Raw genomic sequence first — 27,601 nt, 5'->3', positions numbered from 1 at the left:
AGTTGTGTTTCTACCAAACAGTTCCAGTTTGGTTTCATCAGACCATAGGACATTCTCCCAAAACTCCTCTGGATCATCCAAATGCTCTCTAGCAAACTTCAGACGGGCCCGGACATGTACAGGCTTAAGCAGTGGGACACGTCTGGCACTGCAGGATCTGAGTCCATGGTGGCGTAGTGTGTTACTTATGGTAGGCCTTGTTACATTGGTCCCAGCTCTCTGCAGTTCATTCACTAGGTCCCCCCGCGTGGTTCTGGGATTTTTGCTCACCGTTCTTGTGATCATTCTGACCCCACGGGGTGGGATTTTGCGTGGAGCACCAGATCGAGGGAGATTATCAGTGGTCTTGTATGTCTTCCATTTTCTAATTATTGCTCCCACAGTTGATTTCTTCACTCCAAGCTGGTTGGCTATTGCAGATTCAGTCTTCCCAGCCTGGTGCAGGGCTACAATTTTGTTTCTGGTGTCCTTTGACAGCTCTTTGGTCTTCACCATAGTGGAGTTTGGAGTCAGACTGTTTGAGGGTGTGCACAGGTGTCTTTTTATACTGATAACAAGTTTAAACAGGTGCCATTACTACAGGTAATGAGTGGAGGAAAGAGGAGACTCTTAAAGAAGAAGTTACAGGTCTGTGAGAGCCAGAAATCTTGATTGCTTGTTTCTGACCAAATACTTATTTTCTACCATAATATGCAAATAAAATTAAAAAAAAACAGACAGTGATTTTCTGGATTTTTTTTTCTCAGTTTGTCTCCCATAGTTGAGGTCTACCTATGATGTAAATTACAGACGCCTCTTATCTTTTTAAGTGGTGGAACTTGCACTATTGCTGACTGACTAAATACTTTTTTTCCCCACTGTATATATATACACACTATATATGTATTTTATATTGCATAGAGCGATAGAAGAAAACAAGATTTTTGGTTGCTTACCGTAAAACCTGTTTCTCGGAGCCTTCATTGGGGGACAGAGGAAACCATGGTGTGTATGCTATGCTGCCACTAGGAGGCCCACTATGCAGAAAAAAAGTTAACTCCTCCTCCACAGTATACACCTCACCGACCAGCCCTAGGATATTCAGTTAGTGAAAAGCAGTTGGAAAAACAACATGTAAAAAAGTAAGAAACCACAAACTCAAACTGTAATAATATAATACAATAAAACAGAGCTGTTCAACTTGGGAGGGTGCTGAGTCCCCCAATGAAGGCTCTGAAAAACAGATTTTATGGTAAGCAACCAAAAATCCTGTTTTATCTATCGCTTCATTGGGTGAGACAGGAAACCATGGGACATCCCAAAGCAGTACCCAAGGGGAGGGAACAGCTGATAACTTCTATCTGGTCGGCGAACTCCTGTCCGTCGCCTGCAAGGTCTTTCTAGCTAAGCCGGCATCCGCCGAAGCAAGACATGCACTCTGAAGAATTTTGCAAACATGTGGAGGGCAGATCATCGTTCTGCAGAGGTGCAGGGTGGAGTGCCTATGTGTACCGCCAGGAGGCGCCCCCTACCTGGGTAGAGTGTGCCTTAACCCAGAAGAAGGCGCTCTGCTCTGACCTGGTAAACCTCCAATTGTTGACCGGATTCAGCGAGCATTCACTGACCTGGAGGTCGGAGGGCCTCTATACGCCGAGCCTGTGTTCTGAAAAGGGGGAGGGGGCGGTCTTAGCTGGACAGACGCACGTTGCCCTGGCCAGGTAGCCTGATGAAAGAGCGCTACGAAGGATGAGTCCGAGCTGGGCGAAGGAAGGAATCAATAATGATGGAGAGAGCCATGGAAAACATCAGCGAGATACAAGAAGAGCACTGAAGATGTGATCCACAGAATGTGCAAAACTGCTGCCACAGACTCTGCAAGACTCTGGGAGTGGTTGAAGCCCGAAAGAGAAAGCTATAAAATAAAAAAGGGTGTGCCCCTCGCAGAACCGCAGGAATTTCCGATGCCCTGAAGAAATCAGGACCTGGATAAAGGTTTCCATGGGACAAAGGAAAACTCATGCGGTTCCCAGGAAGCAATTACTGAACGAAGAGATTTCATGCTGAAAAGACAAGGACGGACTCCTCCATTCAGCAATCTTAGATCCCCGAAAAGTCACGCTGAGGAAAAACCACCAGGAGAATAGCAAGGTTTAGCCTGAGGAAGGAGAGAGCTCGACCCTCCGGTGATCTCCTTATTATTGTGGTCCAACTTGGAGCCAAACCAATGGGAACCCTGGAAAGGCAAGTTGGTAAAGGACTTCTTTGAGGATAAGTTCGCCTGCCACGCCGTAAGTGAAATGGTCCTTCAGATGGCCACGACATAGCTTGATACCAGAGCAGCACCTGCAGCGGCGTCCGGGGAAGGCAGATACTATGTACTTCCCTGCCAGAGTAATTTGGTCCACGAGGGCAGCCAATTCCTCCGATCAGGCTCTAGAAAGAATGCCCTGATGGAACAGCTTAGCTCATTCGTCTATAAACTTGCTACCCAGGTGGAGGCAAAAGCAGGGCACAATACACTGCGTGCAGAATTATTAGGCAAGTTGTATTTGAGAGGATTCTTTTTATTATTGAACAACAACTATGTTCTCAATTAACCCAAAAGACTCATAAATATCAAAGCTTAATATTTTTGGAAGTTGGAGTGGATTTTTTTTTTAGATTTGGCTATCTTAGGAGGTTATCTGTTTTTTCAGGTAACTATTACTGTGCAGAATTATTAGGCAACTTAATAAAAACCAAATATATACCAATCTCACTTGTTTATTTTCACCAGGTGAACCAATATAACAACAAAAAATTTAGAAATAAACATTTCTGACATTCAAAACCAAAAAAAAAAAATCAGTGACAAATATAGCCACCTTTCTTTACGATGACACTCAAAAGCCTTCCATCCATAGATTGTCAGTTGCTTGATCTGTTTACGATCAACATTGCGTGCCGCAGCCACCACAGCCTCTCAGACAATGTTCCGAGAGGTGTACTGTTTTCCCTCCTTGTAGATCTCACATTTTATGAGGGACCACAGGTTCTCTATGTTCAGATCAGGTGAACAAGGTGGCCATGTCATTATTTTTTCTTCTTTTAGATCTTTACTGGCCAGCCACGCTGTGGAGTATTTGGATGCATGTGATAGAGCATTGTCCTGCATGAAAATCATGTTTTTCTTGAACGATACCGACTTCATCCTGTACCACTGCTTGAAGGTGTCTTCCAGAAACTGGCAGTAGGTCTGGGAGTTGAGCTTCACTCCATCCTCAACCCAAAAATGTCCCACAAGTTCATCTTTGATGATACCAGCCCATACCAGTACCCCACCTCCACCTTGTTAGCATCTGAGTCGTAGTGGAGCTCTCTGCCCTTTACTGATCCAGCCTCGGGCCCATCCTTCTGGCCAATCAAGAGTCGCTCTCATTTCATCAGTCCATAAAACCTTAGAAAAATCAGTCTCAACATATTTCTTGGCCCAGTCTTGACGTTTTATCTTATGTTTCTTGTTCAAAGGTGGTCGTTTTCCAGCTTTCCTTAGCTTGGCCATGTCTCTGAGTATGGCACACCTTGTGCTTTTTGATACTCCAGTAACGTTGCAGCTCTGAAATACGGCAAAACTGGTGGCAAATGGCATCTTGACGCTTGATTTTCCTCAATTCATGGGCAGTATTTTGCGCCTTTCTTTATGAACACGCTTCTTGCGACCCTGTTGGCTATTTGCCATGAAACACTTGAATGTTCGGTGATCACGCTTCAAACGTTTGGCAATTTCAAGACTGCTGCATCCCTCTGAAAGACATTTCACAATTTTTGACTATTCAGAGTCCGTCAAATCTTTCTTCTGACCCATTTTGCCAAAGGAAAGGAAGTTGCCTAATAATTAAGCACACCATATAGGGTGTTGATGTCATTAGACCACACCCCTCCTCATTACAGAGATGCAAATCACCTGATTTACATAATTGGCAGTTGGCTTTCAAGTCTATACAGCTTGCACTAGGACAACATGTATGAAAAGGATGATGTGATCAAAATACTCATTTGCCTAATAATTCTGCACACAGTGTACAGCTGCAGACGCTTCGAAGGTTGATCTTGCCAAAGACTCTGAGTCTGCCAGTGGTATCCTTGAAGGATGCTCCCTCTGGGAGAGGAAGGACCGTATTGGTGGACAGTCTGGAAATTGGAGGGACCATAGTCGGAGAAGTGGTCCATTTCGCAGTGAGCTCAGAAGAGAAGGGATATAGGATACCAAGGCGCTTCCCTCTTTGGAAGCGGCTGGACTAAGGATTCTGAGAAAAGGAAAAGGAAAGACCATTAAATTAAATTGACAAGGAAAGCCTTGAGAGTAGGCTACTGTGTACCTGCTAGATGGCAAGACGCTGAAGACGTACTGAAGGGGCCTCGGGTGGAACCCTGGAACTCATCACAATGATGTAGGCTCTGTTTTGACCAACAAAACGGCTCAGAACAGAACCGTCTAAGCAGGTAGAATGTAGACTGCTGGACGACTTGACAGACTCAGATCGATCAGGAAGCCAAGCTCAAGCGTACAGGGATGAGGATCTAGATGGGCATTGGGAGACACAATAAAATATGAGTAGTCAAATGAGGAAAGTCCATGAAAAAGCTGGAGTATGTCAACTCCATGGAAAGTTGGCACATAGACTCCAGAAGAAACTTGACTGACGAAAGGAAGAGCTGTCATGAACTCATTTTCTGCTCCACCAGTTGAGAGTTCCTCTTCCGTTCTCCCTCTGGTGGTGACAGGAGGTAGTGTGGTTGGTTTAAGTGGTAGTGATCTGCCACCTGATGAGGAAGATAACGATTGAATCTCTGGAGTATCAGACTGGATATAAGACAGCCGACGCCCTATCCGGGTGCTGGTGATTCAGTCTGCTTCTCAGGTCCTGGACTTCAGTTCTCTTCCAGTCTTCTCAAGTTAAGTTTGTTTTTTGCTAATGTTCACACTTGCGCTTGTTGGTCAATTCAGTTTTTTGTGTAATCAGCCTTCCCCTGCTGGGGCTATGCTGAAATTCCACTCCTATTAATCAGTATTTGCCAATCTGCTTTTTGTCCCTTTTTAGATTGGCCTCTTTTTTGCTCTGTCTCAGAATATTTCAGAGTGCTGATATAGGTTTAGAAGTCTAGTGACTTCAGGGTTAATTTTGCTATCAGAAGTGTTGGACAATATTTTTGTACGTTTTTTTTGGCAGATTGCAGACAGTGTCTTTCCTTTTCTGTCCTTTTTAGTTAGCCGGGCCCCATCTTTTGCTCAGCCTATTTTCCTGCCTTTGTTTGTATTTTCATCTTGTTTCACCGTCAATACATGTGGGGGGGCTGTCTTTCCTTTGGGGTCTGCTCTGGGGCAGTTAGTTTTCCTGCTTTAGGCTTATGTGGTTCTCCGGTTGTGACGAGGCGTCTAGGACCAACGTAGGAACGCTCCACGACTGCTGCTTGTTGTGCGGGTAAGATCAGGGATCTGCAATCTGCATAGTTACCAACTTCTCTGGTTTTCTGAGACTTGGCTTGTCTTTTTTCCTCCTTGGTTTCCCATTCATAACAAAGAGCCTTCCTTATGATGACATGGGCGACCCTATGCATCCTGGACCCTCTGGATCGGGGAGAGGATTGTAGTGTGTGAAACCGCTTACCTAAGTATAAGACACCACACAACCGAAGATAACAGTGAAAAGGATACGAATCTTGCTGAAGCAAGAAAACTTCTCATTCGATTCTGGCCTGGAGCAGCCTTCCGCACTGGTCGATTCGTGCGCATAGTAAGATCCAATTCTTGTCCAAGATGGGAGAACTTGTTCCTGCCACCCTCAGATATCAAATCCTGGAACTGCTCGAGGCTTTATCCGGTGTCTGTAAGAAATAAGAGGTAAGTACTGACAAATAGAGAGGGAGCTCTGGTATTGAGGTAGCTAAAAGGCCCCTAGGATAGAACAGTGAACAGTCATGAGAGTCATGGTATACATATGGGTGCTGACTCAGTATATAATGTGTGTATGTGTGTTTTGAAGAATATTTCATTTTAAAACGGTGTAGAGGACAGAGAACTGCTGTATGTAAAAGCTCATGTTAAAATCTCATTGCATACTGATTGAATACGCATGTCATACGGATGTTCCGTTTAAAAATCACACAGAAATCACAAGACACTCGCATTGCACTCGTCCGTTTTTTCGATCCGGAAATCGGACCTTTTTTTTCTCAAATATACAGTAGGTATGAGCCCTAATAAGAAGTATAGCGCTGAAAGAAGGCTGGATTAGAACGAGCAGGAGGAAGGATAAGGGCAGAGAGGCTGATGAAAAAATATAATGCAAGACGAAATGTAAAGAAAGACTGTACTGAAAAAGGATGAGTGAAATAAAAGTGAGATGTGTATTATGTGAAAAATGTGAGACAAAAAATATGACCCGCGAATGAAATGTTAAGTAATAAAAGATAATTTTATCGGCAACAAGACATCTAATATGAGGCACACAAGGAGGACTGTTTTCAGCATTCTATAGCCTGCATGCCCATAATAATAGTTAAGATGGTCATATGTGGTGACAGATTCCCTTTAACACATTTCCGACATTGGGCGTTATAGAACGCCCATGTTGGATTCCCCCTTTTTGGTGCGGGCTCCGGCGCTGAGCCCGCACTTTAGCAGGCAAATGTCAGCTGATATATACCCGTCACCGATGGGTCGGCATGACAACCAGAGGTCTCCAGCAGACCTCTATAGTTGTCAGCCAGATTGCTATGAGCGCCGCTCGGTAGTTGGCGCTCATAGCAAGTGAGCATTTCTGCTATACACAGGTGATTTGATCATCGCCTGTGTGTAGCAGAAGCGATCAAAGTACTGCAGCTTCTAGTCTCCCATGAAGACTATTGAAGCATGCAAAAAGTAAAAAAAAGTTTTAAAAAATATTAAAAAACTGAAAAAATATAAAAGTTCACCCCCTTTGCCCCATTCAAAGTAAAACAATGAAAATAATCAAATATACACATATTTGCTATTGCCGCATTCAGAATTGCCTGATATATCAATATTAAAGAAGAATTAACACAATCGCTAAACAGTGTAACAAGAAAAAAAAGTCAAAACGCCAGAATTACATTTTTTTGGTCGCCGCATCATTGAATTAAAATGCAATAACAGGCGATCAAAAGATTGTATCTGCACCAAAATGGTATCATTAAAAATGTCTCCTCGGCAGGCAAAATATAAGCTCTCACCCAACCCAAAGTCCTGAAAAATGGAGACGCTATGGGTATCGGAAAATGGCGCAATTTATATTTATTTATTTTTTTTTTAAAACAAACTTTGGAATTTTTTTTCACCACTTAATTAAAAAAGAACCTCAACATGTTTGGTGTCTATGAATTTGTAATGACCTGGAGAATCATAATGACAAGTCAGTTTTAGCATTTAGTGAACATGGTAAAAATAATTTAAAAAAAACAACTGTGGGATTGCACTATTTTTGCAATGCAAAACAATGTGGTAAAATGAATAGTGTCATTGAAAGGTACAACTTGTCTCGCAAAAAAACAAGCCCTCAGTGGGGGAAAAAAGTATTTAGTCAAGTTCTCCCACTTAAAGTTCTCCCACTTAAAAAGATGAGAGAGGTCCTTAATTGACATCATAGGTAGACCACAACTATGAGAGTCAAAATGTGAAAACAAATCCAGAAAATCACCTTGTCTGATTTGGCCAGATTTAGTTTTCAAATTATGGTGTAAAATAAGTATTTGGTCATTAACAAACGTTCATCTCAATATTTTGTTTTATATCCTTTGTTGGCAATGACAGAGGTCAAACTTTTTCTGTAAGTCTTCACAAGGTTGGCACACACTGTTAGTGTTATGTTCGCCCATTCCTCCATGCATGTCTCTGCTAGAGCAGTAATGTTTTAAGCCTGTCGCTGGGCAACACGGACTTTCAACTCCCTCCAAAGGTTTTCTATGGGGTTGAGATCTGGAGACTGGCTAGGCCACTTCAGGACCTTCATATGCTTCTTACGAAGCCACTCCTTGGTTGCCCAGGCATTGTGCGTTGTTCCACCTGAGGAAGACAGAATTCATCTGTCGAAAAGCGTTGTGGATTACTTCAATAAAAAGAAGATTTCATAATAATTCATTTCCTGTCCTTGCGCTCCTAAAGACCAGGTTCACTAATCTCTGCAAAATAGACATCTTTATCATGATTATAAATGTACCAGGCATAACAGGAGACAAAAGGAAAGACAGAAACTCCACATAAACTACAATCCAAAGTGAGGGAATAGGAAGGATGCTGTAATGTGTTCTAGTACATCAATTTACCAGTGCGTAATTCTTTTTCTCTTTACCCATGATGGCATCACTAAGAGAATTATAGAGAAAACTGACCCTTTGAGAAAGACCACCACTTGTGATCAGTTTTTTCAGAACTTTCCTTTTAAAAAATGAAAGACGTTCAACACGAACAAAAGTTCATTTAATAATAAGTCCCACAATTGGATGTGTTTAAAAATAATGTTCATGTGCTGAGATAATCTTATAAATGTGCCCCTGCTGTGTACTGTGTAATGGTTGTGTCTGACGGTACAGGAACATGGTCTGATCATATCCCATTTCCTGGACTGGGGAGGATGCAGAAGAGTATACAGACAGGAAAGCATGGGATCACAAATGATTCTTTGTAGTAAATCATTTTTTAAAAACAGGCATGGAAATGTTTTACCTAACAAAAAGAATCTGCTGCGATCTTCTGCTGTAATGTCTATCTTATTTTTTCCTTCCCCTCTGCCCAGGAGATATGGTATGATCAGACCATGTCCCTGCACGGTCAGACACAGCCATTACACAGTACGTAGCAGGGGCACATTTATAAGATTATCTCAGCACAGGAACATTTAATTTAAACATATCTGATTGTGGAAATTATTATTATTACAAGTTCTGTTTTAAAATGAACTTTTGTTCATGGGAAAACCCCTTTAAGTATACCTCATGATGTTTAAAGGGAACTTATTAGACAGAGTGAAGTAACAGCACACCGAAAAGCACTTGGAGATGGCTCAAATAGGATTTATTGTCAGTACTTCATATTCATTGGTGACACTGCGGTATGTAAAGTATTACTTTAATGTTTTGCGTGAATACCCTTCATCAGTTGGCTGTATGTACCAAAAATTAAGAGACCACTTTCAAATGTTCAGTTTGTCTGATTTTTCCCTTTATAGGTACACTGCCGTTCAAAAGTTTAGGGTCACTTAGAAATTTCCTTATTTTTGAAAGAAAAGCACAGTTTTTTCCAATGAAGTTAACATTAAATGATTCAGAAATACACTCTATACATTGTTAATGTGGTAAATGACTATTCTCGCTGCAAACGTCTGGTTTATAATGCAATATGTTCATAGGTGTATAGAGGCCCATTTCCAACAACCATCACTCCAGTGTTCTTATGGTATTTTGTGTTTGCTAACTGCGTTAGAAGGCTAATGGATGGTTAGAATACCCTTGTGCAAGTATGTTATCACAGCTGAAAACAGTTTGGCTGATTAGAGAAACTATAAACCTGACCTTCCTTTGAGCTAGTTGAGAATCTGGAGCATTACATTTGTTTGTTCTATTAAACTCTGAAAATGGCCAGAAAAAAAGAACTTTCATGTGAAACTCCACAGTCTATTCTTGTTCTTAGAAATGAAGGCTTTTCTGTGCGAGAAATTGCCAAGAAACTGAAGATTTCCTACGACGGTGTATACTACTCCCTTGAGAGGAGAGCACAAACGGGCTCTAACCAGAGTAGAAAGAGAAGTGGGAGGCCCCGCTGCAGAACTGAGCAATAAAACAAGTACATGAGAGTCTGTAGTTTGAGAAATCGACGCCTCACAGGTCCTCAACTAGCAGCTTCATCAGGCCTGTTTCACACTTGCGTTTTTGACCATCAGTCAAAATCCACCAGTTTTTGAAAAAAACGGATCCGCCATTTTTTTTGGCGGATCCATTTTTTTTCCCCATTGAGTTGCATTACCGGCAGATCTTGACGGATGGCCATCCGTTGGATCCGTTTTTTTGCGGATCCACCAAAATGTTTGCGTCCGCTGGCATGCCTGAACGGACCCTGCAACGTTTTTTTTTGCTGTAGGATCCGCATTTTACAGTGCGTATGCCCGGAGAAAGGAAGTCAGGGGAATTTAACCCTGAAATCCTTTCTGGCGGTGGAAAAAAAAATTCTCTCTCTCTCTCTCCCCTTTCCGGACTGCGGTTCCTTTAAAATTCTGCATTCAACGGATCCGTCAAAAAACGGTCCGGTGGCATCCGTTTGCATCAGTTACAAACGAATCCGCTTTCCGCCATTTTGGTGGATTTTAACTGACAAGAAAAAACGGATGTGTGAAAGAGGCCTTAAAAAGTACACAAAAAACGCCATTGTCAACGTCTACAGTGAAGAGGCAACTCCGGCATGCTGGCCTTCAGGGCAGAGTGGCAAAGAAAAAGCCATATCTGAGACTGACTAATAAAAGGAAAAGATTAATATGGGCAAAAGAACATAGACATTGGACAGAAGAAGATTGGAAAAAAGTGTTATGGACAGACTAATCCAAGTTTTAGGTGTTTGGATCACACAGAAGAACATTTGTGAGATGCAGAACAACTTGAAAAGATGCTGGAAGAGTGCCAGACACCATCTGTCAAGCATGGTGGAGGTAATGTGATGGTCTGGGGTTGCTTTGGTGCTGGTAAAGTGGGAGATTTGTACAAGGTAAAAGGGATTTTGAATAAGGTAGGCTATCACTCCATTTTGCAATGCCATACCATACCCTGTGGACAGCGCTTAACGCTTAATTGGAGCCAATTTCATCTACAACAGGACAATGACCCAAAGCACACCTCCAAATTATGGAAGAACTATTTAGGGAAAAAGCAGGTGGATGGTATTCTATCTGTAATGGAGTGGCCAGCGCAGTCACTAGATCTCAACCCCATTGAGCTGTTGTGGGAGCAGCTTGACCGTATGGTACGCAAAAAGTGCCCATCAAGCCAAACCAACTTGTGGGAGGGGCTTCTGGAAGCATGGGGTGAAATTTCTCCAGATTACCTCAGCAAATTAACTGCTAGAATGCCAAAGGTCTGCAATGCTGTAATTACTGCAAAGGGCGCATTCTTTGACGAAAGCAAAGTTTGAAGGAGAAAATGATTATTTCAAATAAAAAAATTTTTTTTTTTTCTAACCTTGTCAATGTCTGGACTAGATTTTAAATTCATTTGGCAACTCATTTGATTAATAAAAGTTTGAGTTTTCATGGAAAACACAAAATTGTCTGGGTGACCCCAAAATTTTGAACGGTAGTGTATATTTTTGAGTAAAATGTAAATTGTTCTTTTAGTCTATAAACTTCTGACAACATGTCTCCGAATTTCCAAGCAATAAATTTTGTATTTTTTTTCTGACAAAGAAAAATGGTCAAAATAAAAAAAAACAGTGCTTTCAGACCTCAAACAATGCAAAGAAAACAAGTTCATAATCATTTAGAAACAACAATACTAATGTTTTAACTCAGGAAGAGTTCTGAAATCAATATTTTGTGGAATAACCAGGATTTTAAAAACCGCTTTCATGCGTCTTGGCATGCTTGCCACCAGTCTTTCACACTGCTTCTGTCACAAAAATTTAAGCGGTTCTTTTTTGTTTGATGGCTTGTGACTATCCATCATCCTCTTGATTACCTTCCATTACAGAGTTTTGATGTGGTGGTCTCTGAATTTTTGCCAGAGCTGTATATGCACTGCTCAAAAAATAAAGAGAACACTAAAATACCACATCCTTGATGTCACTTAATGAAATATTCCTGTGGCAGTCTTTATTCATTACATAGTGGAATGCGTTGATATCAATAAAACATAAAAATGATCAATGTAAATCACAATTAATATCCCATTGTGGTCTGGATTTGGAATGATACTCAAAATCAAAGTGGAAAATCAAATTAAAGACTGATACAACTTCAGTGGAAATGCCTCAAGACAAGGAAATTATGCTCAGTAGTGTGTGTGGCCTCCACGTGCCTGTATGACCTCCCTACAACGATTGGGGATATCCTGATGATGCAGCGGATGTTCTGAGGGATCTCCTCCCAGACCTGAATCAAAGCATCAGTCAACTCCTGGACAGTCTGTGGTGCAAAGTTGTGTTGGTGGACGTATCGAGACATTATGTCCCAGATGTGCTACATTGCATGGAGGTCTGGGGAAGGGGCAGGCCAATCCATAGCATCAATGCCTTCATCATGCAGGAACTGCTGACACACTTCAGCCACATGAGTCCTTGCATTGTCATGCATCCGAAGGAACCCAAGGCTCACTGCACCTGCATATGGTCTCAAAATGGATCTGAGGATCTCATCCCGGTACCTAATGTCAGTAAAGGTACCTTTGGCTAGCACATGGTCTGCTGTGCTTCCCTCCAAAGAAATGGCCCCCCACACCATTACTCAACCACTGCCAAACCAGTCATGCTGAAGGATGTTGCAGGCAGCAGAAGGTTCTCCATGGTGTTCCCAGATTCTGTAAGTTCTCTCACATGTGCTTAGTGTGAACCTGCTCTGATCTGTAAAGAGCACAATGCGCCAACGTCGAATCTGCCAGTCTCGGTGTTCTCTTGCAAATGCCAATCTCCCTGCACAGTGTGGGCTGTAAGCACAACACCCATTTGTTGACATCGACCCTAATACCACCTACATGGAGTCTGCTAATGACAGTTTGAGCAGACACATGGATGTTAGTGGCCTACTAAAGGTCATTTTGCAGGGCTCTGGCAATGCTTTTCCTGTTCCTTCTTGCACAAAAGAGGAGGTAGCGGTCCTGATGCTGGGTTGTTGCCCTCCTATGGCCCCCTCCACGTCTCCTGGTGTACTGGCCTGTCCCGGGTACCGTATCTGCTCCATGCTCGGGACACTGTGCTGACAGTCACAGCTACCCTTCTTGCCACAGCTCGTATTGATGTGCCACTCTGGATTAGCTGAATTACCTGAGCAACTTCTGTGGGTTGTAAACACCGCTTCATGCTCCGCTACTGGGCCCCTAGGGGCGAGAGCAATGACAAAATGCAAAAGTGACCAAAACAATGGCCAAAATGGATGAGAACAGACAAATGGTCTGTGGTTACCGCCTGCAGAACCACTCTTTTTATAGGGGTTGTCTTGCTAATTGCCTATCATTTCTACTTTTTGTCTGATCCATTTGCACAACAGCAGGAAAAATTGATTCACAGTGTTGCTTCTTAACTAGACATGTTGATTTTACAGAAGTGTGAGTGACTTGGAGTTACACACGTGGTCAAAATTGTTGGTACCCCTCATTTAATGGCAGACAAACCCACAATGGTCACAGAAATAAATTGAACCTGACAAAAGTAATAATAAATACAAAAAATCTATGAAAATGAACAAATGAAAGTCAGACATTATTTTTCAACCATGCTTCCACAGAATTAAAAAAAAAAAAAATAAAACTCCTGAAATAGGCCAGGGCAGAAATGATGGTACCTCTGAAAATAATGTGACAAAAGGGACATGTTAAATCAAGGTGTGTCTACTACTTAGCATCACAGGTTTCTACAGTCTTGGAATTAGTCAGTGGGCCTGTATAGAGGGCTACAGATACACACCATGTCACCAAACAGCACAGTGAGTATCACACTCAACATGGACCAGAGGAAGCAAAGGAAAGAGTTGTGTCAGGAGACAAGAAATAAAATCATAGACAACACGTTAAAGGTAAAAGTTCTAAGACCATCTTGAGGCAGCTTGATGTTCCTGTGACTATAGTTGCACATATTCAGAAATTTAAGCTTCATGGGACTGTAGCCAACCTGCCTCGACTTGGTTGAAGGAGGAAAATTGATGACAAATCAAAGAGACGGATAAAAAGAATGGTAACAAAAAAAAAACAGAAAAACTTCTGAACAGATTAAAGGTGAACTTCAAGCTCAAGGATCATCATTGTCATATCGCACCATCCGTCATTGTATGAGCCAAAGTAGACTTCGTGGGAGACAACCAAGGAGGACACCATTGTTGAAAAAAAATCATAAAAAAGCCACACTGGAATTTGCCAAACTACATGTTGACAAGCCACAAAGCTTCTGGGAGAATGTCCTTTGGACAGATGATACAAAAATGGAACTTTTTGGCAAGGCACATCAGCTCTATGTTGACAGATGGAAAAATTAAGCATATCAAGAAAAGAACACTGTCCCTACTGTGAAACATGGAGAAGGCTCTGTTATGTTTTGGGGCTGCTTTGCTGCATCTGGCACAGGATAAAAAACTGGAGTCTGAACTGAGAAAGTAAATTAATGTGTATGCACAATGTAAGTGCATATTAACACATGACCATTAACCAGAGAAAACAAAAAGCAAAAAGCACAAATATCCTGAAATAAGTAAAAAATGAACTGACTGTCCCACAAGGGTTGCCGTGACGTGGCGGGATGGCTTGTACATTATTTTGATCAAAATTATGTTTACTAAATACCCTTATTATTATTATTACTTTTATGCATTATTTGCAGTTTATTTTTTACTTTTTATTTCAGGATATTTGTGCTTTTTGCTTTTTGTTTTCTCTGGTTAATGGTCATGTGTTAATATGCACTTACATTGTGCATACACATTAATTTACTTTCTCAGTTCAGACGCCAGTTTTTTATTCATTTCACTGTGCATTCAGTGCATATAAGGGTGCGACCGCCCTCTTTCTGAGCTGGGAAAGCCATCCTGTCAGGCCTATGCTTTTACTAGTGGTTCAGCCGCTCGATCCTTGTTCACATTTATGTCACTTGGCAAGTCAAAAGTTTTTAAATACTAGAGTAGGACTGTCCCACAAGGGTTGCCGTGACGTGGCGGGATGGCTTGTAGATTATTTTGATCAAAATTATGTTTACTAAATACCCTTATTATTATTACTTTTATGCATTATTTGCAGTTTATTTTTTACTTTTTATTTCAGGATATTTGTGCTTTTTGTTTTATCTGGCACAGGATGTCTAGACTCTGTGCAGGGTACAATGAAATCTCAAGACTATCAAGGGATTCTAGAGAGAAATGTGCTGCCCAGTGTCAGAAAGCTTGGTCTCAGTTGCAGGTCATGGGTCTTGCATCAGGATAATGACCCAAAACACACAATTAAAAACACCCAAGAATGGCTAAGAGGAAAACATTGGACTATTCTGAAGTGACCTTCTATGAGCCCTGACCTAAATCCTATTGAGCATCTTTGGAAAGAGCTGAAACATGCCATCTGGAAAAGGCAACCTTCAAACACAAGACAACTGGAGCAGTTTGCTCTTGAGGACTGGGCCAAAATACCTATTGAGAAGTGCAGAAGTCTCATTGACAGTTACAGGAATCGTTTGATTGCACTGATTGCCTCAAAAGGTTGTGCAATAAAATATTAAGTTAAGGATACCATCATTTTTGTCCAGGCCTATTTCATGAGTTATTTCTGTCACCATTGTGGGTTATTCTGTCATTAAATGAGGAGTACCAACAATTTTGACCACGTGTGTACATTGTGTTGTTTAAGTGTTCCCTTTTATTGTTTTAGCAGTGTATATATACAGCTCTGGCAAAAATTAAGAGACCACTGCAAAATTTTCAGTTTGTCTGATTTTTCTCTTTATTTATAGGTATATTTTTGATTAAAATGTAAATTGCCCTTTTATTTTATAAACTACTGACAACATGTCTTCGAATTTCCAATTTCTCATACTGCGTCCTCTATGTTCTTCATTAAAGATGTGGCTGTACACGAATGCAGCCATTCTTCCATTTGAATGTATAGAGAATGTTTTGACCTGAAATTTGAAAATAAAAGTTTGGTGATATTTGTATGTAGCTGTAGAATGGGCACACAAAATTCTTATCGGTGGGCCCTTGGATCCCAGTTCGACACTAGGTTAAACAGCCAGGATAGGTGTTGACACTGCCACTGGCAATTGTTGCAGGTGCTTGGCTGTCTGTTTAACCGAGCTCCCAAGGTGATTACACTGGGTACAACTACTGTGCTCGTCCTATCATCATGACTTACATGTACATTAATTTGTGGAAACTCTTTCCCAACAATGACCTGTATGTATGTCATGTCGGGGAAGAGGTTTAAGATTACCAAACAACTATCATTACACTTTTTAGATGAGCACAAACAATTGGAAAAGATAAAAAAAAACCTGTTCAAACAAGTACTGTACTTTTAAATCAAGAAACATCACGTGTTCAGAATACAGCTGCATTCTCACAGCAGTGTGAATGCTACCATCTGAGAGAAACAGTGCCATCCTAGTGGCATCCTAGATGCCTGCATGTTTTTTTTTGTTTTTTTAAGCAGGAAGACCATCTAAACTTTTTTTTTATCTATTGCCTGTTAGGCTACGTTCACACATTCGCAAGTGTTACCATTTTTTTTCAGGTGTCATCTTAGTTTCTTTCATTTGTCTCTCTTTTGTTTTTTTTTGTAGTGAAAAAGTATTTTTACTTCCAAGCTAATTAAAAGTCCGCTGAAAAGTCGAATGTTCTTATTTAAATTGAGCACTAAGTAACATATCCTTGAGACATGGAAGTAAATCAGAAGTCTTCTGATTTGCATCTGTTTCATGAATTCCCAATGACTTTTATGACCTAATGTGATCCACAAACACAGATCCGAATACGACATGCTCTGAGTCTCATGAATCTCACACTCAGATTTGTGATTTTCACATTTGTATGAATAGATCCATTCAACTCTATGGGTCTATGTGCTCTTCAATAAAAAAAAAATGTGTGAATGTGGTGAATGCAGTCTTAGCAATGGATCAGTGAAAAATGGATGAACAGCATCCATCTCTGAACAACAATTTTCAAGTCTTGTCACAGATTCTCAATGGAATTTAAATCTGGACTTTGACTGGGCCATTCAAACACATTAGTAGCTCCATCTATTTTCCTATTAACTCAAAACATCTTTCCTGTCCCTGATGGAAGAAAAGCATTCTCACACCATGATGCCACCACCAATATGTTTGACTGTGGGGATGGTGCTTTCAGGGTGATGTGCAGTGTTATTTTTCCACCACACATGGCATTTTGCATTCTTCCACATGCTAGCTGTGTCCTCTACATAGCTTTTTGCTAACTGCAAATAGGACTTATGGCTTGCTTTCAAAAATGGCTTTTTTCTTGTTACTCTACCATAACGGACAGATTTGTGGAGTATACAACTAATAGTTGTCCTATTGAGACATTCTCCCAAATGAGCTGTGGATCTCTGCTGCTCCTTCGGAGTAACCAGGGGCCTCTATCTGCTGCTCCAATTAGTGCCCTCTTTCCTTGGGATATCAGTTTAGGTAGATGGCCATGTCTTAATAGGTTTGAAGTTCTGCCATATTCAATTTTTGTATGATGGATTAAACAGTGCTTTGTGAGATGTTCAGATGTTTGGCTATTTTTTATGACCTAACCCTGCTTTATTTACTCCACAACTTTATCCCCAAGCTGTATGGTGTGTTCCTTGGTTTCCATGATGCTGTTTGATCCCTAATGTTTTCAAACAAAGCTCTGATGCCTTCAGAGAACAGCTGTAGTAATACTGAGAATAAATTACACACAGGTTGACTCAGTTTACTAGTTCTGTGACTTCTGGTGGCAATTGGTCACTCAGGATTTTATTTCTTTGAAAGTAAGTATTTTATTGAGAAAGAATGATAAACTGGTATGAACGAGTCTTCCATATGAGCATTCACTCATTTTTTGTTGATGGCTTTTGTGTATTCTCCTTCGTCAAAAATTTAGTTCAATAGTTCCTGAAATACTTTTGTAGTATTTAATTTTTTGCTATTTCTACAATGCCATAACCTTTATCAACTGGTCATACAACCATGATGTTTTTAATTTCCCATATGGCTTTTCTCTTTTTATAAAGATTATTCTGCAGTTTGAAGTTTTCATATTGCAATAGAAAGTATTATAAATTATTTGCCCATATACAGTTCTTATTTGGGAGAAGTGAAAGGTCTATTGGTTACATCAGTGGGCTTTTTTCTAAAACATATCTTTTTTGTATTTGATAATATATTTTTTTTTACAGACATCTCCATTAAAATGTTTTTCTCAGATCCCTTGCAAATATTATCAAGTTCTACTGGGAAGAAAAGTTTCTGTTCTCTGAAATTAACTCATTTTCCCTACACGTCAAATAATATGGCTGTTATCGTGACTATATGCTACCGGTGTGGTTGGGGGCACAGAAACAGACAAATATCTTGTAGAATACACCAATGATAATCACGATAACCTACAAATTTACATGATATTACATTTATTTACAATATCACAATAATACTTCTAGAATACATGTTTTGGTTGTCTCATTATAAGGTGATAATAGGGTAAGGGTACGTGCACACACTGCGGAATGCTCTGCGGATTTGGCCGCGCGGATTTTGTAAAATCCGCAAGTAAATCTGCAGGTCATAAGACCTGCGGTTTTATCTGCGGATTAGCCTGCGGTTTTGCCCTGCGGTTTATCATCTCCACAATGGAGGAGATGGTAAACCGCAGCGGAATCCGCAGAAAAAATTGACATGTCAATTCTTTCTGCGGTTTAGAAACCGCAGCAAATCCGCACCGTCTGCACTGCGGTTTTTGATATCCATAGGATATTATGGTACTGTACACCGCAGCAAAAACTGCTGCAGCTCCGCATCGGCCAAATCCGCTGCGGATCCACAGCAGAATCCGCAGCGTGTGCACACACCCTAAATGTTGATTATCTTATCTACAAGCTCATGCCACCCACCCTATATCTTTGAAAATATTCTGATAGGAAAATTTACTTCAAAATGCAGTTGTGCAAATGCATCTGAATTGTATTGCAAACCTTGTATAGCTTGACATTACAGAAAAGGAGGTTGTTAAAACTGGTGTTAACAAAGAGCAAATAGTATTGTACGGCAGATGGAGAAAAATAAAACTTATTGCATACTACACATAAAAAAGCTTAAATATTGGTAGTATATACAACATATAGGGTCGGATTAATCCAGCGTGCGTTGTTCATGCCGATCTCAATGTTGTGCTGGTGTCAGACACTCCTGATTCATGAAGAGACATACACCTTTTCATGAATCAGGAGTGCCGGGCAAGTGGTGTACAACTCAGTGTGCACTTCACCACAATTTTTACTCCAGTCTCTGCTTGAGTAGGTTTTGTAGCATAGTGATTACCATGCCCCTGTCCTGTCCCAGCTCCACCCATTCGGAGCTGGATGAAAATCGCATGAGAAGGCCAAAAGTCACAACATTTTGCACAGTCTTAAGTTGCACTGAAACAAGGCAACTTTTCAAAGCAAACTTTTCAACTTTTTACACTAGAACACGGTCTGTAAACACTTTGATGAATCGGACCCATTAAAAGAAATAGCAAATATTATTGAAAAAACATACCAATGCTATCTGAAGATGAAGGACTACATAACATATTACAACATGATGTTAGATATGTTTGTATCAAATCTTCTACATAGGCAGTATTTTAACATTTAACTGGTTTTCAAGTAAAAAAAATAAATCCTGTATTCATACAGTAGGGTTTTATAGTTGTGTGTAAAATACACAAATCTTATTATCAGTGCTTAGTAATAAACCATTTTCCTCTAATAGTTTTCTGAACTGCCGTTGCTCATTTGTACTATATTTGCTCACATGAGTTAAAATTAGCAGAGTATGTAGCATGCACGACAGAGACTCTCAAAATTACTATCAGACGACATTTGTCCAACTCTATCAATCCAATTGCCACAGGGTCATCAACTGTTTCCAAGCACTTTGCAGAAATACATGGTGGCAATGTGAGCTCATTCTCATTTTGCAGCAACCATGTAACTAGTTTGTAATTGCTGATTTGTGTTTTCTCAAAAGGTACATCGTCTGTACAGAGGTGCAGGTGGAAGCTTCCAGAAAGCCCAGGAAGAGTGGCATAGTGGGACATGGAAAAGGCCACCTAGCCATGAAGAGCAGTACTCTAATTTCACTGGACCTACGTTGCCCCAATATCCAACAGTCCCAAGCTATCCTTCAGGAGGACAATGGCAATGACCTTCATTTTTTAATGAGTTGCAAGGTCTAAAGGAAATTTATAGCTCACATTTTTGCCAAAAATGACATCTCAAATTAAGTCAGTTTACACTTGTTCATTTTCTGTACAAATTATTATTTTCTTAAGAAAACCTAATGAATGCTATTTGTCACCTTTTTTTGTATACATTCCAAATTCAAGAAAACTGTGAACTATGGAAATAAATCTTGCTAGGTCTTCTTTTAACATCCCTAGTGTTAACTACTAAATTCATTCTGCAAAAATATATATTGTATGTTTACTCATCATTGCCTTTGTGTTTGTTTTTTGTCTAGTTTTGTGTGTTTTTCGCCTTTTTTGTTTGTGTGCACACAATTCATTATTGTATATGCGCCTTTTTAGAAGTCTATTTAATATGTCTCCTGTTTTTTTCCTGCTTTGGGAGTGGAGTTTAGCGATTCCAAATGTTTTAGCCTGATTGATCAATGGAAACTTTTTAAAAAGTCACAAAACTTGGAGCCACTTCACTCCAGTCACCCCCTAGTGTATATTATAGTACGCTCATATTTTGGCACCATTTTTTTGACTTTTTCTTTTTTTTTTTTTTTTGCACCAACATGTGACGTTTGACGTCACAAAAACAGTTGAAGACAGGAAAATTAAAATTTTTTTTGACTTTGTGCCAAATTTGTGAATCATATTCGCCATTTTGATGAATTTTGCACCAAATATGGCAACAAGACAAAATAGGAAAATGACTTTAAAAAAAAAAAACTGGAAATGATGAATCTGCGCCTTAGTTTGGTACTTTTGCTATTTGAGAACTTTTTTTTTCATAATACAAACATCATGAATATAATTTGTCGCACTTACCATTGTTTTATCTATTAGTTCCTTAATACATATGAATAATACCTGCATGGGTTGGAAATTTAAATAATCTATAACATTCTTTTTGTGTTTCATAAAATTATTTCTGGAATTGCTTCAGAATTTGCTACTTGTTTCAATAAACTATTAAATTTAAAATCAAAATGTTGTGTTTTAGTCCGTTTATATCAAGTTTAGCATGTAAATTATGGTTTATAGCAGTGACATACAGATAAAAAAAATGGATAAATTGGTTTGTATGGCCGTGTTTCAGATTGTGAGGGCTACAAATGTAGAAAAATACATCAGACTTGCAGGAAAAAGCACTTTGCAGCACTAATCGTACAAGTGAAGTAACGGTTCTGCTTCTTACAGAAACAACAATCCTATCACACAAAAATAGTAATAAGCGTATTCTGCTCCGTCTGTTTTTTATCTAGTAAGTTCTAACATCCATTGAAATCCAGTAGAAATAAAAAAGTGGTTATAAAAAGGGAGCACTGCCTAATGATTCTAGAGAAAAGTTCATAATAATGTTTGAATAAAAGTTTAACCTTTTATGACCTGCTTCCGAGTAGTTCGGACTCTACTAGGTCAGTATACAGAGAAATATAATGTAAGTAAATAGGAAAAACAAGAAGACATTAGAACTACCTTACAACCTGCTAAACGCTAGAACTATTGGGTAGAGCTCCCTCATTTTATCTTTACAATAAGGACCTTTCAGCTCATTTTATATACTGGCCAAATCATGATATATTTGGTATTGCTGTGTTTGATCAATGAAAAGATTAAATTAACCTGTACAGTAGATGCCATGAAATGTAAAAAAAGAAAAAAAAAAAGCCAGAATTGCAGTTTTCGGATCGCAGCAGTTACTCCAAAAAAGATGGAATCAAACTCCAAAATGGTATTAATAAAAAGGCCTGCTTGCTGTGCAAAAATTAAACAATAGCATTATAAATCTCACAAATTGGTGACAAAAACAAAATTATTATATTTTTTTTTTTACAAATTTCTGAATTTTAGAATAAACAATTTTTTACAAGTATGGCCATAATCGTACTGGCATGTAAAATCATATTTTCAGGTTCTTTTTCACTGCACACTCAATAGCATAAAAACAAAACCCAGGAAACAATTGTGGGACTATGTTTTTTTCATAATTTCACCACACTTCCAATTTTTCTCTTATTGTATATTAAAAATAAATTGTGTAATTCAAAACACAACTGAAAAAAGTAATGTCTTTTTGGAAGAAAGGGAGATAAAAACAAATTAATGGAAAATCACTTGAAGGGGTTCATACCTGGTCATGAAGGGATTAATGGTAGGTGGTACTATGTATCAGACGGATCCGTCTCAAGTCAGTGAGCGCTGAAGTGAATAGTGCCTTGTTCCGAAAAAAATGTGAAACATTGAGCTCTGATCTGCTATAGGCCTGAAATGTAGGAAGCTTCTTTTCTGCATTTGGGCCATTGCCATGGAAACCTATGACAACAAAATGACATCACAGGCTTTGAAATGTCCAATGGGAGAAGAAGGATATGATTAGTGATGAGTGAGCATGCTTGCCACTACTCGGTACTCGCCCGAGCATCTCACTGCCCGAGATGCTCTGAGCTCGTCTACTATTTCTGCGGTTGCTCGGTGGGAGTTCGGGTCCCCTCCCTGCATGTTCGGTGCTCTTTAGAGAGCCAATGATCATGCAAGTATTGTGTGCCACACACTTCCAATTTTTCTCTTATTGTTTATTAAAAATAAATTGTGTCATTCAAAACACAACTGAAAAAAGTAATGTCTTTTTGGAAGAAAGGGAGATAAAAACAAATTAATGGAAAATCACTTAGAGTGATCCTTGACCATACCTGACCATACCTGGTCATGAAGGGATTAATGGTAGGTGGTGCTATGTATCAGACGGAGCCGTCTTAAGTCAGTGAGAGCTGAAGTGAAATAGTGCCTTGTTCCGAAAAAAATGGGAAACATTGAGCTCTGATCTGCTATAGGCCTGAAATGTAGGAAGCTTTTCTGCATTTGGCCATTGTCATGGAAACCTATGACAACATAATGACATCACAGGCTTTGAAATGTCCAATCAGAGAAGAAGGATGTGATGAGTGAGCATGCTCGCCACTACTCGGTACTCGCCCGAGCATCTCACTGCCCGAGATGCTCTGAGCTCGTCGACTATTTCCGAGGTTGCTTGGCGGGAGCTCGGGTCCCCTCCCTGCAGGTTTGGCGCTCTTTAGAGAGCCAATGAACATGTAAGGATTGTGTGCCACACACTGTAATGCTACAGCCATGTTGGTTGTGGCATTACAGTGATTGACTGGCCACACAGCGTCATCAGGCCTCTATCAGACCTGGCGCCGCCATGCTCGTCACATGCGTCTGTGTGTGTGCGGGTGTCTGTGTGCGGTAACACTACCGCCGTTACTGTCAGTCACTGCTACGGGATCATGCAGGCAGATGTCAGTGTGATTCCGCAGCTGATTATGCTGGCAGATGTCAGCGTGATTCCGCAGCTGACTATTACCCACAGTGGTGACCTACAGTAATAAAGGCTTGGCCCCATGAGACTACTGCTCCCATCCACATATGTCTGGTGCCACTGATAACAGTGACAGCAGGTGCCGCTGATAGGAGAGTAGTATCATCTGCCGGCACCTGTGCTCACTGTTAAAAAGAAAAAAAATAAATAAAATTACATACATATTCATATAAAAATAAAAACCCATTATACTCACCTCACACCAAATCCTCCACACCCTCGTCTCCTAGAAATAACGTAAAATATTAAACCAGCATATACTCCCTGTCCGCCGTAGTCCAGGAAATATAGCAATTAGCTCCTGTCAGTGTATCGCAGGGAGCCGGGTAGAGCGGTCACATCTCCCGTTTTGACTGTTCTACATGTGAGATCGCCATGGAACAATCTGGATTATCTGGAATGGGTGGGATGCCAAACACACAGCAATCAGCTAAAGGTGATTGCTGCTTCAGCCACTGAGCATTCATGGTGCCTCTCAGCAGCAATTATCTGCTTTTATTTACCTGCCGCAATGGTGATCATCTAAGGGCAGAGTAAGACAGCTGTATAACTCGTGCGAGAATCGCATCGTAAAACTCGTGCTGGCTGTCGGCTCTCCTGACCTGAGCTTGACAGCTGCATAGTATTCCATCACGCTGTCTTGCTCAGGTCAGGAGAAGCGCTGGACCAGTCTGTGCAGTGTGATGCAATTCTCGCACGAGATACACAACCGTCTGTCCCTGCCCTAAGGCAAGATCACAGAGCCTTAACCAGGAGCTTTTTATGTCACACAGAACATAGAGGCAGGATGAGGAGTCACAGCATTGCACACAGTAGACGTAAAACAACATTACAGGAGTAGGAAGTTACCTGACAAAGCTCCACTCTGTAATACTATAGCATGCAAACATGAAATATGTGAAATTGGAATTGCATTACTGCACTATAAAATAGAAAAAAATTAAGATACGGTACTTAGCGCATAAATTGGCAACTTCATGTGTGCCCAGCAGCCTACGACAAGGTGATCTTTGCTGGGAACCTAGTCTAATATGATACTTCTCCGGGGCTTCTAGCCCACAATAATATGAGTAGGTATTATACTGCTGCCATAGGCTGATGGGTGGAGGGTTTGGTCAGAGAGCCTATGTATAAGGCTGGAGTCACACAAAATGTATAAAAATACGGTCCGTTTTTCACGGACCAGAATCGCACAAATGTTTCATGAACAGTGATCCGTATGTCATCCGATTGTAATGCGAGGATGCAATTTTCTCACATCTAAGCATCCGTTTTGCATCCGTATGGCGAGATTTTCTCGCCGGCTTGCAAAATGGACATATAATGGATCCCAATGACAGGTTTTAAAACACAAACGAAAGAATAGATATAGACACATAGAATATATATATATATACACTCACTGGCCACTTTATTAGGTACACCATGCTAGTAACGGGTTGGACCCCCTTTTGCCTTCAGAACTGCCTCAATTCTTCGTGGCAGAGATTCAACAAGGTGCTGGAAGCATTCCTCAGAGATTTTGGACCATATTGACATGATGGCATCACACAGTTGGCGCAGATTTGTCGGCTGCACATCCCTGATGCGAATCTCCCGTTCCACCACATCCCAAAGATGCTCTATTGGATTGAGATCTGGTGACTGAGGAGGCCATTTGAGTACAGTGAACTCATTGTCATGTTCAAGAAACCAATCTGAGATGATTCGAGCTTTATGACATGGCGCATTATCCTGCTGAAAGTAGCCATCAGATGTTGGGTACATTGTGGTCATAAAGGGATGGACATGGTCAGCAACAATACTCAGGTAGGCTGTGGCGTTGCAACGATGCTCAATTGGTACCAAGGGGCCCAAAGAGTGCCAAGAAAAAATTCCCCACACCATGACACCACCACCACCAGCCTGAACCGTTGATACAAGGCTGGATGGATCCATGCTTTCATGTTGTTTACGCCAAATTCTGACCCTACCATCCGAATGTTGCAGCAGAAATCGAGACTCATCAGACCAGGCAACGTTTTTCCAATCTTCTACTGTCCAATTTCGATGAGCTTGTGCAAATTGTAGCCTCAGTTTCCTGTTCTTAGCTGAGAGGAGTGGTACCCAGTGTGGTCTTCTGCTGCTGTAGCCCATCTGCCTCAAAGTTCGACGCACTGTGCGTTCAGAGATGCTCTTCTGCCTACCTTGGTTGTAACGGGTGGCAATTTGAGTCACTGTTGCCTTTCTATCAGCTCGAACCAGTCTGCCCATTCTCCTCTGACCTCTGGCATCAACAAGGCATTTCCGGCCACAGAACTGCCGCTCACTGGATTTTTTTTCTTTTTCGGACCATTCTCTGTAAACCCTAGAGATGGTTGTGCGTGAAAATCCCAGTAGATCAGCAGTTTCTGAAATACTCAGACCAGCCCTTCTGGCACCAACAATCATGCCACGTTCAAAGGCACTCAAATCACCTTTCTTCCCCATACTGATGCTCGGTTTGAACTGCAGGAGATTGTCTTGACCATGTCTACATGCCTAAATGCACTGAGTTGCCGCCATCTTATTGGCTGATTAGAAATTAAGTCTTAACACACAGTTGGACAGGTGTACCTAATAAAGTGGCCAGTGAGTGTATATATACACACACACACACACACACACATGTCATTGAGACACATATATATAAACTGCTCAGAAAAATAAAGGGAACACTCAGGGTGTGTGCACACGCTGCGGATTCTGCTGCGGTTCCGCAGCGGATCTGACCACTGCGGGTCCGCAGCAGTTTTTGCTGCGGCGTACAGTACCATTATTCCCTATGGGAATAAAAAACTACAGTGCAGACGGTGCGGATTTTTCCGCGTGGTTTTCCTGCGGTTTTGAAACCGCAGAAAGAATTGACATGTCAATTCTTTCTGCGGATTCCGCTGCAGTTTGCCATCTCCTCCATTGTGGAGATGAAAAACTGCAGGGCAAAACCGCAGAGCAATCCGCAGGTAAAACCGCAGGTCCTTTGACCTGCAGATTTACCTGCGGATTTTACAAAATCTGGGCGGCCAAATCTGCACCCCAATCCACAGCGTGTGCACATACCCTCAAACAACAGAATATAGCTCCAAGTAAATCAAACTGCTTTGAAATCAAACTCCACTTATGAAGCAACACTGTTTGACAATCAATTTCACATGCTGTTGGGCAAATGGAATAGACAACAGATGGAAATTATTGGCAATTATCAAGACACACTCAATAAAGGAGTGATTCTGCAGGTGGGGACTACAGACCACATCTCACTACCAATGCTTTCTGGCTGATGTTTTGGTCACTTTTGAATGTTTGTTGTGCTTTCACACTCATGGAAGCATGAGACAGATTCTACCACCCACACAAGTGGCTCAGGTAGTGCAGCTCATCCAGGATGGCACATCAATGCGAGCTGTGGCAAGAAGGTTTGCTGTGTCTGTCAGCGTAGTGTCCAGAGGCTGGAGGTGCTGCCAGGAGACAGGCCAGTACACCAGGAGATGTGGAAGGGGCCGCAGGAGGGCAACAACCCAGCAGTAGGACCGCTACCTCAGCCTTTGTGCAAGGAGGAACAGGAGGAGCACTGCCAGAGATGGGGGTTGTGCTCACAGGCCAACACCGTGCAGGACGCTTGGCATTTGCCACAGAACACCAGGATTGGCAAATTCGCCACTGGTGCCCTGTGCTCTTCACAGATGAAAGCAGGTTCACACTGAGTACATGTGACAGAAGTGACAGAGTCTGGAGACGCCATGGAGAGTGATCTGCTGCCTGCAACATCCTTCAACATGACCGGTTTGGGAGTGAGTCAGTAATGGTGTGGGGTGGCATTTCTTTGGAATTTTGTAAAAACTTTGTGTAATTATTTCTTTAAAAGAATTTTTAATTAATGTGTGTGTCTTTTTTAACCCTTCACTACTATAGGATTAATAATGGATAGGTGTCTATTTGATACCTCTCCATTATTAACCTGGCTTAATGTAACCTTTCAATAGAAATACACTGTCATCGAACTAACCCGAAGAATAAAACTGCTTTATCAATTTTACCACATGCGGAACGGTGTAAACGCAACCCCCCCAAAAGAAATTCA

General features: G+C 41.0%; 1 protein-coding gene across 4 annotated transcripts in view; it reads left to right on the top strand.

Annotated features, from left to right (window-relative positions):
* The window catches only part of SCAMP4 (secretory carrier membrane protein 4), a 99,366-nt gene extending 78,253 nt beyond the window's left edge, over positions 1 to 21,113 (top strand). For all 4 annotated transcript variants that reach the window (XM_073544740.1, XM_073544731.1, XM_073544751.1 and 1 more), the window contains one exon: positions 19,922 to 21,113. In XM_073544740.1, coding sequence (XP_073400841.1) covers positions 19,922 to 20,098 — 177 coding nt within the window. In that variant the 3' untranslated portion in view covers positions 20,099 to 21,113. The remainder of the gene's footprint in view (positions 1 to 19,921) is intronic.
* The last annotated feature ends 6,488 nt before the right edge of the window (positions 21,114 to 27,601 follow it).

Source organism: Dendrobates tinctorius, unplaced genomic scaffold (assembly GCF_039654945.1).
Source record: "Dendrobates tinctorius isolate UK_male_01 unplaced genomic scaffold, ASM3965494v1 ptg000011l, whole genome shotgun sequence".
Taxonomy (NCBI): Eukaryota; Metazoa; Chordata; class Amphibia; order Anura; family Dendrobatidae; genus Dendrobates; species Dendrobates tinctorius.
This window is presented reverse-complemented; position numbering and strand designations above follow the sequence as displayed.